General features: G+C 45.2%; 2 protein-coding genes across 2 annotated transcripts in view; one reads left to right on the top strand and one right to left on the bottom strand.

Moving 5' to 3' along the window:
* Positions 1-480, top strand: part of Psmb2 (proteasome subunit beta 2) — a 36383-nt gene extending 35903 nt beyond the window's left edge. The window contains exon 6 of the mRNA XM_008832115.3: positions 238-480. Coding sequence (XP_008830337.1) covers positions 238-345 — 108 coding nt within the window. The 3' untranslated portion in view covers positions 346-480. The remainder of the gene's footprint in view (positions 1-237) is intronic.
* Positions 481-6778: 6298 nt separating this feature from the next.
* Tfap2e (transcription factor AP-2 epsilon) overlaps positions 6779-13577 on the bottom strand; it is an 18650-nt gene continuing 11851 nt past the window's right edge. The window contains exons 4-7 of the mRNA XM_008832114.2: positions 12545-12767; positions 11072-11190; positions 10227-10368; positions 6779-7584 (exon numbers count right to left, since the gene is read on the bottom strand). Coding sequence (XP_008830336.1) covers positions 7302-7584; positions 10227-10368; positions 11072-11190; positions 12545-12767 — 767 coding nt within the window. The 3' untranslated portion in view covers positions 6779-7301. The remainder of the gene's footprint in view (positions 7585-10226; positions 10369-11071; positions 11191-12544; positions 12768-13577) is intronic.

The raw sequence follows: 13577 nt of genomic DNA, 5'->3' as shown, positions 1-13577 counted from the left end.
CTTTTTTAAAAATAAATAAATAAATAAAAAATAAAAACAAAACACATTGTTTCCTTATTATCACCTTTTCTTGAACTTGTCTTTTCTTAAGATGTTCCTCAGTGACTTAGTACCAACTGCCCCCAATAGAATATTAGTTCCACAGAAGCAGAGGTTTTTACCCTAAAAGCCGAAAACAGAACCTGCCACTTATATTCAATAAATGGTTATTGACTGATTTCCTTCGTGTCTCTGCAGCTCCAGAAGCGCTTCATCTTGAACCTGCCCACCTTCAGTGTTCGGATCATTGACAAAAATGGCATCCATGACCTGGATAACATTAGCTTCTCTAAGCGGGGCCCCTAACGTCACATCCTTTCCTCCCACTTGCCAGAAAACTTTTTTTGATGAGCTTCTTTAATTTTTTTCTACTCTTTTGGCGTGCACTCTTGATAGATGGTTAATTTGAAATAAAGATGAATATAGATACATTGAACTTTACGGTTTGGGTCTTGGTTTACCTAGCATCACTTTAGAAAGGAACTGGAGGGAGGGTTATCATTTTGCCAAGATGGTGCCTCCTCTCTCCTTCTCTTTGTTAATGATCTCAGTGCCCTTACCAACTGACAGCTTCACGTTCTGTCTCTGTCTCACCACCCAGCTTTTCCTATCTAGATCTTTGAATTTCTTCTTTCTGTTTTTTTTTGTTTGTTTGTTGTTGTTGTTGTTGTTGTTTTGGTGTTTTTTTTTTGTTTTTTTTTTTTTTTTTTTTGACAGGCCTTTCCTAGTGCCAGCCCCTGGAAGTCACTATGTGGACCAGGCTGGCCTCAGTCTCACAGAGATCCACCTGCCTCTGCCTCTGCCTCCCCGGGGGCTATTTTTTAATTTCTTGCTTGCTAATGTCTCGTTCCCTTTAAAGCAGTGGTTCTTTTTTTCCCTTAAGCTTATATTATTATTATTAATACATGTGTGCATGTGTAGCCCAGAGGACAACCTTGGCTATCGTCTTCAGGAACACAGTCCACCTCCTTTGAGATAGGGTCTCTCATGGACCTAGAGCACAAGAGTTAGGCTAAATTGACTGGCTAGGAAGTCCCAGGATTCCACCTGTCCCTCCTCCCCAGCACTGGAATTACAAGTATGTATGGGCATGCCCAGCTTTTTTAAAAACATGGATTTGGGGCATCAAACTCAAGTCCTCATACTCATGATACAAGCAATTTACCAACTGAACTATTTCCCCAGCCATTAAAATTTTCAGTTAATTAACTAATACACTTAGTAAAATATGCAAACTGCAAAATCACATAGTAAGAAAATGTTCTGTCCATTATTATAATCTGATCATTTCCTCAGAGGACACTTGAGCTACTAATTTCTTACCTGTTGTTTTGCTTATTTAAAACAGGGTCTTATGCAGCCCACGCTGGCCTTGAACTCTATAGCCAAGGCAGGCTTTCAATTCCTTATCCTTTTGCCTCTACCTTCCAAATGTTGGGTATCGGTTTGCTCCACTGTGCCCAATCTTTATACTTTGTGTGGTGGTTGAGGCCTGGGGGTGGGGGTGGTTGTTGGGCACATAACTAGGGATGGAACCCAGGGCCTTGCACATGCTAGTGCTGTGCCACTGAGCTAGAACCTCAGTTCTCTTTTTCACCTTGTATTTTGTGGCAGAGTCTTGCTAATCTGCCCAAGCTGGTCTTGAACTAGCTATGTAGCTTAGCCAGGCCTTGACCCTGTGATTGTCCTGCCTCAGCCTCCTCAAGAACTAGGATTACAGGCTTGTGCCACTATTTCTTACTGGCCATATTCCCATCCCTCTCACTTCTTCACCCCCACCCCCTGACTGTGTAGCCCTAGCTGACCTGTAACTCACTATGTAGACCAATCTGTCCTCAAACCCACAAAGATCCTCCTGCCTCTGTCTCCCACACCTGGGATTAATGGTGTGTGCCACTACGCCCAGCATACCTGATTTTTAAGAGATAGTCTGCCCCTGTATAAAATATGAATATACACAGGACTTGAGGTGTAGTTCAGTGGTAGAGTGTTGCTTGACATGTCAGGTTCTGGGTTTGACCTCTAGCACCACACACACAAACAAGAAGGCTCTTCATACCTTGGTTTTCATTTTTGTTTTGAAGGTCTTTTGTGTTTGGGGGGTGAGGTTGGGCTTTTATTTATGTGTATGAGTGTTTTGTTTGCATGTATATAAGTGCACCTATGTGTGCAGTGCCCACAGAGACCAGAAGAGGGTGTTGGATGCCCTAGAATTGGGGTTACAGACCGTTGTTAACTGCCATGTGGGTGCTGGGAACCGAATCCCTATCCTCTGCAAGAGCAGCCAGTGCTTTTAACCACTGAGCCATCTCTCCAGTCCTTAGCTTTTTTATTTAAAAAGGTTTTTTTAATTATTATGTGTTTGTATATATGTAGGTCTACATGTGGTAGTCAGACAACTTTTTGAAATTAGTTCTTCTACCTTGATGTGGGTTCTAGGGGTCAAACTCAGTTTATCAGACTTGCATCATTGGGTAGCAAGTGCCTCCACCCACAGAGCCATCTCGCCAGTCCATGGTTTGATTTTCGTTTTGTCTTGGTTTGGTTTTTTGAGGCAGGGTCTCACTACATAACACTTATTAGCCCCGCAGAACTCTATGTAAACCAGGCTGGTCTTGAATTCTTAAAGATCTGCCTGCCTCTGCCTCTGGAGTGCTGGGATTAAAGACATGCACCACCATGTACAATCCTGTTTTGTGGAGAGGTTTCACTATGGCAGCTAAGGCTGCCCTGGAACTCACTATGTCTGTATATCTCTCTATATCTATCGTCTTATCTATCCAAGGCTGGCACTGAACTCATGTTCCTTCTCCTCAGCCTCCCAAGTGCTGAGACTATAGCACTTAAAAACATATATTGAGCCAGGTGTGGTGGCTCATGCCTTTAATCCCAGCACTTGGGAGGCAGAGGCAAGTGGATCTCTGTGAGTTCAAGGCCAGCCTGGTCTACATAGTTCCAGGACAGCTGGGGCTACAAGGAGACCCTGTCTCAAAAAGACCAAAAAAAAAATTTTTTTTGAGAGACAAGCGAGATGGCTCATTGGGTGAAGGCACTTGATGCCAAGACTGATGACCTGAATTTGATCCCTGAGACCAACCACATGGTAGAAGGAGAGAACTACGGAAAGTTTTTCCCTGACCTCCACATGTGTGCTATGGCATATGCATGCCTACACACTAAATGTAAAAAAAAGCTTCAAATATTTTTAGATGTTTTATGTATTGCAGTATATTAAAGATTCTTTTATGTTAGAACATAGAAAATCTACTTTATTCTTGTTGACAGGTGCATGATAGCCCTACATCACCACACCTGGCATCTGTAGTCTTCTTTTTTGTTGTGGGTTTTTTGTTTTGTTTTGTTTGAGACAGTCTCACTATGTAGCCCTGACTGGCCTGGAACTTGCTATGTAGACCAACCAGGTCTGGTCTGGGACTCACAGAAATCTGCCTGCTCTTACCTTCTGAGTGTTGGGATTAGAGATGTGTACCACTGCGCCCAGCTGGTATCATTTTTTACACCAGATCTTCCCATAGTCACCTTGAGCATTTCTTCTCAGAGCTTTGTGGAGGTCTTCTGTTGCTCTCAGAGTAAAGCCCTTTTTTTTTTTTTTTTTTTTTTTTCCCCCCCGGCCTGGACAGGCTAGGCATGTCATAACCCTCACCCATTCTAGCTCACCGACTTCCTTTCCCTCTTCTGCACCTCATAAAGCCCAGGATCCAACTAAGTTTACATTTTCTTACATTTTTGTTGGACCTTTATACAAATGCCTGTTGTTGGAAAGGTAAGCACTGCTTTATGTAACACTTCATATGTATGCATGTGCGTGTTGAGTTAGGATGCGACGCCCTCAAAGCTTTCTTGTTCTGGGTTTATGTCTGAAAATGCCAGTTGTGTCTTAAATCAGTTTCTTTAGATTGGGGGGTGGGGGGAGACCTGGGAATGAAATGATTCTTTAACACTGCTGGCCAAACATTGCTTCGAATGGCTTTCTGATTGGTTTCCATCTGCTTATAGGTAATTAATGCACAGAAAAAAAATTTATTCCTTCAAAGGCTTGGGGTGGGAGAGGATCAGGTTGGAGAAAACATTTATTTTGCCTCAGAGTAGGAAAGTTCAACTAGACTGATGGAGAGATGAGAAGGCTGCTGAGAAGATCAGAGGTGGAAGAGTGTGCAGAGGGGGCCTGAACAGCTCTGGTGTTGCCAGCAAAGGTGTCGTGCTGTCACTGTGTCCTCACCATGGCCCTTCGATGGTGCAGCAGCAGAAGGAGGCCTGCTCCTCACTCTCACCTTTTCATGAAGCTTGAAAGAAAGGAAGACTTTTCAAAAGCTGGCTGTCTTTTTTCCTTTTTTGAGACAGGGTCTCACTATATAGCCCTGGCTGGGCTGGAACTCACTATGTGGACCAGGCTGGACTAGAACTCAGAGAACTCTGCCTCCTGAGTGCTAGGGCTAAAGGTGTTGCACCCTCATGCACAGCCTCTGTCTCTCATTTCTCCTTCACACTATGATCTTTCCAAGAAAGCAAGAAGGCCTTTAAGTGTTAAACTCAAACTTGCACAATTGGAGAATCCTGGCACTTACCTAGTCTAAATATTCTCCCTTTAATTCTGAGCTTGCTTTGCAAAAGAGGAAGCAGTGTAAACCTTTGTGTGAACTTTTTCTTTAGTCATCTTTTCCCTCAAGGCTAACCCCAACAAGTCAGAAGCTTAAACGCTATTTAGTTACGTTGGAGGTGGAGGAGGAAGAATCAGATGCCCAGGCCTCATTAGAAGCTTCTTAGAACACTTGCACAGTCTATACTGCACTGCTTCCTCTGCAGTGTTAATGATCCTAACCATATGCTGGCACAGCAGAGCCTTAGGGCACAAGGGGCTGGGAGGACCTGCTCCCCCTTGCTGGGGTCAGGCCTGTTAGCCTCTGTGGAGGCCTATGGGATGGGATGGAAATGAGAATTGAATCAAACAGATGTAGGAAACCTGAAATTTGGGACATCAGAGGCATTAGGCAAGTTACTCAGCTATAATTTTCTTATTTCTAAAACAGGATTTGGTGAAGATTACCAGGTCCTTAGGAAGGAAAGGTTATCCAGTACTGAAAAGTTCTTGAAAAATTGTTTTCTTGTTTATCAACTTTTTACTGATTTATTGCTATATGCTAGGCATTGTCTAAATACAGCCTGTATTTACCTCATTTAATCCTCTCAACTTCACATCATCTATGATAGTCAAATATCTCTTGCCAGGCCCAAGGCTTTGGTTAAAGAAACATGTATATCAGCCTCCCCCACATCCTTTCATATGTATGGATTATGGTTTAAAACTTCTCGAGAGTGCAGGGGCTCAGTTGGTAGAGTGTGTGTGAACATGCATGAAACCCTGGGATTGATCCCTAGCACTGCATAAACCAGGCATGGTGACACACTTTTGTAATCCCAGTGCTCAAGAGATAGAGTCAAGGGGATCAGGAATTCAAAGTCGTCCTCAGATTCATAGTTTGAAGTCAGCTTGAGCTACACGAGGTCTTGTCTCAAAACTTCTTGAGAAAATAAGGCACATCTTTGGACTCTGCTGCAGAGAACCCCAATGTCTTTGCCTAACAGTACACCTGCAGATACACTGGGGCAAGAACATTCTGGGCAAAGGGAGCAGTGAGCAATGGCCAAGACATAAAGTTTGAGGAATAGAAAGGAAATCATTGTGGCTGGGGTAAAGTGGGCAATGAAGAGAACAGTTTATGGTGAGTTTGGAGAAGCCAGTAAAGCCCAGGTCATTGCACAGCATGGCCTTAGGATGGAAGTGACCAGTGAAACACTAATTAGAAAGTTCCCATGGCAGGCCTGAGGAGATAGTGGCAGTGGAGATGGATTCAAATATGACTCCCCAGTTCCTGGCTGGAGCATCTGGGTAGAAGGTGTTTACAAAATGGGACAATTTGGAGGTCTTCAAGATTTGCATTGTTTGAATCAAGTACTCCAAATGGGGCATAAGTTTGAGGTACTTATGAGACATCAGGCAAACAGATGTACATTCCTTAAGAATGAATCCTTAAGAAGACAAGAGGACTGAGTATTTGCTGTATGCACATGAAGAGATAGTCATTGGTATTCACGCTGACACAGACATGTACACATACAGCCATGGTAAAGCTGCAGAGACTCAGTGGCCAAGGCCCAACAAGTCACAAGTAGTATACTTACAGTATTCACTCAATGCACACACTCAAATAGCCATACCAATGTAACAAAACATAGGACACTGTACCCACACATACAACCTCTCTAAATGTGTTTCCTCTTAGGCCTCTTACCCAGTGACCATGTCATTTTAGGAGACAAATTCAGGCCTGGGCTGAAGGGAAGGGCTTCATACCCAGTGAGAATGAGAAAGCAGTGTGAGATGAGGTATATCAACTGCAGAGTTGAGACCTTGAGGTGTCTAACATACCTCTCTTCTTTCTCAGCCTACTCATAGCCCTTCATGAGCAAAAATACAGATCTCTGGTCTACATGGTGAGGTCCAGAACAGCCAGGGCTACATAGGTGAGAACTTGTCTCAAAACAAAAACAAAACATCATGGCCCAGGTAGACATCCTGGTACACGAGCAGAAAACAGTTAAATGAATCCCCAACTCATTAAGATAAATTGTGCTGGACATTTTTAAACTTTCAAATTTAATTATAATATTCATAAATAAATAGGACAGACAGCAACAGGACTGTGACATGCAGCCTGAATTCAAGTTCTGTGATTTGTGCTTTATCATCTTGGTTCCTCAGGGGCCTCTTCTGCCTACCCTTCTCTGAGAGTGGGAAGGATCCAAAGAGCCCACTGAGACTATTGGCAGCACCCTTTCCTGGGGGTAGGAGAGCCTGTGGTGAGGGTTACCAACTCCTCAGTAGCACCTCTGATTTGTTAGTAGGGTCCCTCCTGCCATCAGTATAATGCAGAAAGCTTTGGCCCCTTGGAGTACTCACTGCTGCCCAGGCATCTCATTGAGAAAGGCTCTGCCCCATGAGCCAGACTTCCATACCAAGTTCCTGTCTAAGTCCATCATGGCAAAGTTTAGAAAACCACATGTGAGACACCTGGTCCCTTACCAGCAAGCCACAGAAAAGGCCTCCTTCCCTTCCAACCAGATCCCACTCCGAGCGTCTGGATGAATGTTCTCTTTCTGGCCTGACTCAAACCCATAGTCCTTTCAGGGAGCTAAGTCCTCATTTCAGCCCTTAGGAATCAGTGGTGGAACAAGAGAAGCAGTTATTTCCGATGCTTGGCGTCCTTCTCTGAAGCCTTAGTTTCACTGTGCCCACTGCCTGAACTGCTTAGAAACATCTTGTCCAATCCCTTGAGTGACTCCAGCAGGTAGTTCTGGAAGGCAGTGAGGGCAGCACAGATGGCAGGCCCACCAAAACCATGGGTGATGAGGCTAAAGTGTGTCAGGCAACTCTGCACCCCAGGCTCCAGGATGAGTGCTGGGCGGCTATTGCCCAAGGGGGAGCGATCCTGAGCCATCAAGTCCGAAAACTCCTTGCAGATCTGCCTAGTGGAAGAAGATGGAGAGTCAAAGGTTAAAGAACAAGGTTCTGGCCTGATGTGGTGGTGCACATCTTTAATCCCAGCACTTGGGAGGCAGAGGCAGGCAGAACTCTAAGTTCAAGGCCAGCCTGGTCTATATAGTGAATTCCAGGTCAGCTGGGGCTAGAGGGAGACCCTGTCTCAAAAACAAACAAACAAACAAAAAAAAGGTTCTAAACCCAGAGGAGGACCTACTTGCTAGATTATTTACATTATCTAGACAATTGTTTTACCCTCCCAACAGTCTCCAAGTAATGATTATACCATTTTACAGAAAAGAAAACGGAAGTTCCCAGAAATTAACTGAGTAGCTCAGTGTCACAACTATAAATAGCACATGCTAATAATCTAATCGCTCTCCTGGTGGATGTTATGCCCACAAAATGCAGCTCAGCTGTCTGTTACCTTATCTATGAAACTTACCTTGAACCCTTCTCCCATCCCAAATATCCAGTGCTTCTCAGAACCTTCTCTGTGAAATTATTAGAATAACCCAGAATCTGCCTTGCCAAATTGAAATAGCAGCAAATATTGAGACCTAAAAGCTGTATCCAGAATACTGTATACATTTTCTTACATAAGCCTCTCAACAAATCTCTAGTTATTATCCCCACCATAGGGTTGAGGAAACTTGTTTTAGACAGGTTAAGTGGCCTGCCAAAGTGACTGAACTGATGCTTAAATCCAACTCCAGTCTATGGCTGTTATCCATTCCTTTGTGAATCCTATATGTGATGCAGGTAAGAGGATCTATCATCACTCACCTTTGTATGTCACCATGGTACCCAACCAGCATCTTTAGGCATGCCCAGGTCCCAAAAGCACTTGATGTGAGGTCTGATTCATATTCATGAATGAGGTGGGATCTACTTGAACAGGCTTCTCTAGCCACAGTAAGAGCAGCTTCCTAGGGCTGGAGAGATGGCTCAGTAGTTAAGAGTACTGGCTGTTCTTGCAGAGGACCTGGGTTAGATTCCCAGTACCCACATGACAGCTAACAACCATCTCTAACCAGCTCTAGGAGAGTCCTATTCTGACCTCCACAGGCATTGCACGACACGGGTGCACTTACAATCAGGCAATACATTCATACACATAAAAAAATAAAAATAATAAAAGTGGGTTTTTTTGGTCTTTTTGAGACAGGGTCTCCCTGTAGCCCCAGCTGGCCTGGAACTCACTATGTAGAACAGGCTGGTCTTGAACTCATAGAGATCCACTTGCCTCTGCCTCCTGAATGCTGGGATTAAAGGTGTGTGCCACCACGCCTGGCCTTATGAAGTATTAAAAAAAAAAAAAAAAAAAAAAAGAGTAGCCTCCTAGGACTTTGCATTGAGTAGTCCCAGGAGTCTGGTTCTTTTGCTGCCTAAAGGAGGAAAGCCTCAGGGGAAGGGTGAAGTTGTGATTTGAAGGACCACATCAGGTAGGGAGATTGAGTGGGGTTTGAGGCAGGAGAAAGACAAGTGCACAAAGGCCAGCTGCATTGTGAGTTTGAGTGGGGCTAAACTATGGGATCCTCAGAGGAGTTTAGACTTTAGTCTACAGATTGATGGTTCTCAGATTTCTCCATCTCTTCCACCCCTTTTCTCCTAGCCCCCCACACTGAGAATGAATGTTTGTATCCTTCCAAAGTTAATGTCCTGAAATCCTCTTTTCTGAGGTATGAAGGTGGAGCTTTTGAGAGGTAAATAGGTCATGGGGGTATAACCCTTATAGAAGAGATTAGTTCCTTTATAAAAGAAGTCAGAGAGACTCCTTACTCCTTATTCCATGTGGGTAACACAGCATCAAAGTATTGTCTGTGTCAAAGAAGGCAGACCCTCACCAGACATGGAAGCTGTCTTGGTCTTGGACTTAACAAGCCTCCAGAACTATGAGAAAGAGTATTTTATTATAACCACCCAAATGGACTAAGTATACTTTAGTTGAATATCAGTTTGTTAAACAGGCCCTGAAGCATCCCTACAGAACCTGGTTTGAAAATCAATACAGTAGCAATGGAAGCCATTGAACATTTGTGGGCATTTGTAGGTTATCTCAGGGAACAAAGAGTCCCGGTGAAGGTTCTGGAGTTACATGATACCTGCACTGAAGTGGCAGCGTGTGAATGGTAGTGAAGGAGGGGTCAGTGGGACCTACAGAGGGGTCAGGTATGACCTGAAAGCATGAGGAGAAAGGTCACAGGAGCAGAGTAACTGATAGGGGAGCTCAGACCCATGCCAGGACCTGGGCTGATCATGCCATGGAGCAGTGTGAGTGTAGCACCCACAAATGTGCTGTGTGCCTATCTATGCCACTGTTTTTTACTTACGCATACAATAGATACATTAATGGGTGGTGTTCATGTGTGCCCCTGAGGGTTTATAGGAGTGTTTCACGTAGGGCTGAATGTGACAAATGTAGTGCCCAAATATACCTACACACATCCGTGGGTGCCTGCATGGCATGGCATGTATGATTGTGTGCATGTGAACTTAAGCATCTAGTTGGACCCGTCTGTGGCACATGAACATGTATGTGCTCATGAGTGGTGTCTGAGGCACTCGGGTCTGATGTCTGTCTCTTTGCATCACATTCATGTTTCCCATGCATGGTGCCCTCACTCACTTGGCAGCCAGCAGCATGCTCTTGCGGCTATGCAGTTCCCCAGGGTCAGCATGCTGTCGACAGAGGTACTCAGCAGCTGCCTTGGCTGGGAACTCGGTCTCACAGACATAGCCAAAGTCCCGGGCCAGGTGGACAGCTTCTCCTGGGGAAAGAGACGTTATTACTGCCAGGTGTACTCTGTTTCTGCAAAGATGGGATCTGGGCCCAATGTGTATCCCAGAGCCAGAGTCCAGAGTCACCAACCTCCAGAAAAGGAGGCTGCATCCCCTCGCCTATTTATTGCATCCCAACATTGGCCAGCCCTCCCTACATGCATGCACACATGCACACACACACACACACCCCAAGTAGTTCTACTGCATATGTACACATATGATGCAGACAATGAATAAAACCATACATTTGTTCCTCTGTACCTTTAGAAGATTAGTTTCAGGATTCCCCATAAATATCAAAATCTGTGGGTACCAAAATCTCAAATATAAATGACACTGTATTTGCATGTAACCTATGTGTACTTTCTAGTATACCTCAAATTTTGTCTAGATGATTTATAATATCTAATATAATATAAATGCTATGTAAATAGTTGCATGCATTATTGAGGTAATGATGACCAAAAAAGTCTATGTGTTCAGTACAGATGCAACTTTTTCAAGTATTTTTGAACCACAGGTGGTTAAATCCTCAAATGAGCCAACTGTCCACACATATCACATACACACATTTCCTCATACATAACTCATCAAGTACATGCACAGATACTGCAGTGCTCACACACTTGACTAAACAATATCCTCCTGTATTAGAAACTCTCACCCCCTCACATTCATGTGCATGCCCACCTTCTACCAGTGAGGTCAGCAGAGTCACGTTGGCTGCCTTCCGACGGCCAGCTGGCAGGTTAAGCCCAATCTTCTCTAGCCGTTCCCGCAAACACCGGCCCCCATTCTTGGACTTGGCCCTTAACAGTCATAGAGACAGACACACAGCTATGAAGACTGGATGGAAGCCTGTAGGCCAAGTGACTTATTGCCTGTACCAACCCAGTCTGGCCTTGGAGAATCCTTGGGGTCTCTTTTAGTAAATATCAACCTATTTCCAACCTCACTGTTATGCAGTTAAGATTAGGGCGACACCCCGGTTCAGAAGCTTCTCACTCCTCCCCAGTTCTCTCAACAGGAGGGGCAGCATCTTAGGGTCCTTCTTTCTCATCTTAGCACATTTGCTGGAGATACATAAAACTGCATACAAAGACATGCAGGGACGTGGACAGAGAGACACAAGGGGACAAATAGAAACAGAGCCACTTAATACAGACCCATGTGTACACAGAGGAGCCCACCCTGAGTGTCTCCAAGAAGAGGGAGACATTAGAGACACCAAGGGACACATAGAGACATGTGTATACACCAAGTCAGGATCCCAGAGATGTGTACAGACACTCAGGGACTCAACACAGGTCCAAGACCAGGAATAAGAAGATATCCCCTAGAAATGCACAAATGCTTCCCTCACAGAGAAGTACATACATGTAAACAAATTGCTGCAGATGCACATGCAATTGTAGACACACATGCAAAGGATATACTCTGTGCCATATACCCACTAATGCAGGACCTCACACTCGTGGAAACACTCCTGGCCATCCCCTAGCACATATCACATGCAATCTTCAGATCATCGAAACTCAGCCCTGAAGCAGATCTCCTTCCCAAGCATAAGGACATGCAGAGCGAGAAGCCATGCCCCATCATGCTGTCTACCCCAAACAGTGAAGTCTGTGCTGCCATGAGGAAGGGGTGAGGGATGATCCTCTGTTCCCAAACCAGCCCTGACTGCCCTGCCAAGTATACCTGAATGTTCTTTCCTTCTCTGTGTCCACACTTCTTTCTGTGCCCCTCTTCTATCTTAGGCCCAACAACCCATGGGAGCCGCTCGGGAGCCCACCCCATAGATGTACACTACTGCATCCCCGGGCACTGCTCTATCAGGGAAAGTAAGGTGGTGATGATGGGACCTGGGATGAAGTTGCCCTTCTCTGATTCCCTGAGAAGTTCTGAAGAGACTAAGGACTTTTTGTTGTTGTTGGTTTGGGGGTTTGTTTGTTTGTTGGTTGGTTGGTTGGTTGGTTTTTGTTTTTATTTTGTCTTTTTGAGACAGGGTCTCCCTGTAGCCCCTGGAACTTGTTATGTAGACCAGGCTGGCTTTGAACTCACAGAGATCCACTTGCTTCTGCCTCCCAAGCGCTGGGACTAAGTGCAAGACTAAGGACTTTGGTTGGGGTGCTGTGTAGGATTGTGGACTGGCCTTCCTACCTGCGGAGGACACCCCCCAGGAGGGAGGCGTTGAGGCACTCCGGAGGTGAGAGTCGCCGCTGCACCTCCCCAACTGTCACCTTGTACTTGGATGTTGAGCTGAGCAAGGAGAGCCGGCCAGGCACAGAGCAGAAGACCTCACTGGGGTTGGTGACGCCGCCAACCAGACTGTCTTTGGTCAGTGAGATGGCGGAGAGGCTGCCAGCTTTGGAAGGGATGGGGACTGTGAAGTAGAAACAAAGGAGAGAGAGAGAGAGGGAGAGGACACTGAGCCAGCGACCACAAGACAGGCATCAGTCAGCTGTGGAGCAGACATGTTGATGACTCACCAGCCATGTATGTTGAATGATTCCAACACTTTCTGCAGGCAGATTCTATTATCCCTGCTTTTCAAATAGAGAAACTGATGTACAGAGAGGTGAAAGGGACAGGCTCAAGTAAGTTGATGAGCTTCACAGTAAAGCCAGAGCTGTCTGGCTGTTAACCCTATATCTTCCTGAGCCCCGCGACTTCCTCCTAAAGCTTAGCATCAGCCAGGTGTTGGGTGCCATCAGAGAAAAAACTGGGCATGAGGAAATGGAGTCTGAGCTAGAGGCAGGATTCCTGGGTCACTGCAGCAGTCACCAGGACTCCCAACTCCCTTTGCCACTGTGAGTCTACCCTCCCATCAGGAAATCAATGGGAACAGGAAGGCTTTGCTCCTATCAGGCCTCCAGCCTTGTCTGCTTCCTGCCAGATTCTGAAGACAAGGAATAAAGACCTGGGCCACATAGCACTCTCTTCGGAATATTCTCTGTCTGTGAGAGACAGGGAACAGAATCAGAGAAATAGATTTTCTAACCTCATGGCTCCAAAAGAAAGTTCTTCCTGCGGTATAACCTCTATCTTCCTACTTAACTGCAGAGGAAGAAGAGACACTTACTCTTTAGAGGAACCCCTTGGCCCTCAAAGGCAGTCTTAAAGACAGTGCTCTTAGCCTTCACACTATTCAGAAAATACTTGCACAGCACCCCTGTGTCAACTCTTAGGCCTT

The sequence above is a fragment of the Nannospalax galili genome, unplaced genomic scaffold (assembly GCF_000622305.1).
Source record: "Nannospalax galili isolate Female #2095 unplaced genomic scaffold, S.galili_v1.0 scaffold1055, whole genome shotgun sequence".
NCBI lineage: Eukaryota > Metazoa > Chordata > Mammalia > Rodentia > Spalacidae > Nannospalax > Nannospalax galili.
The sequence above is the reverse complement of the archived record's forward strand: the minus strand, read 5'-3'. Positions and strand labels throughout refer to the sequence as shown.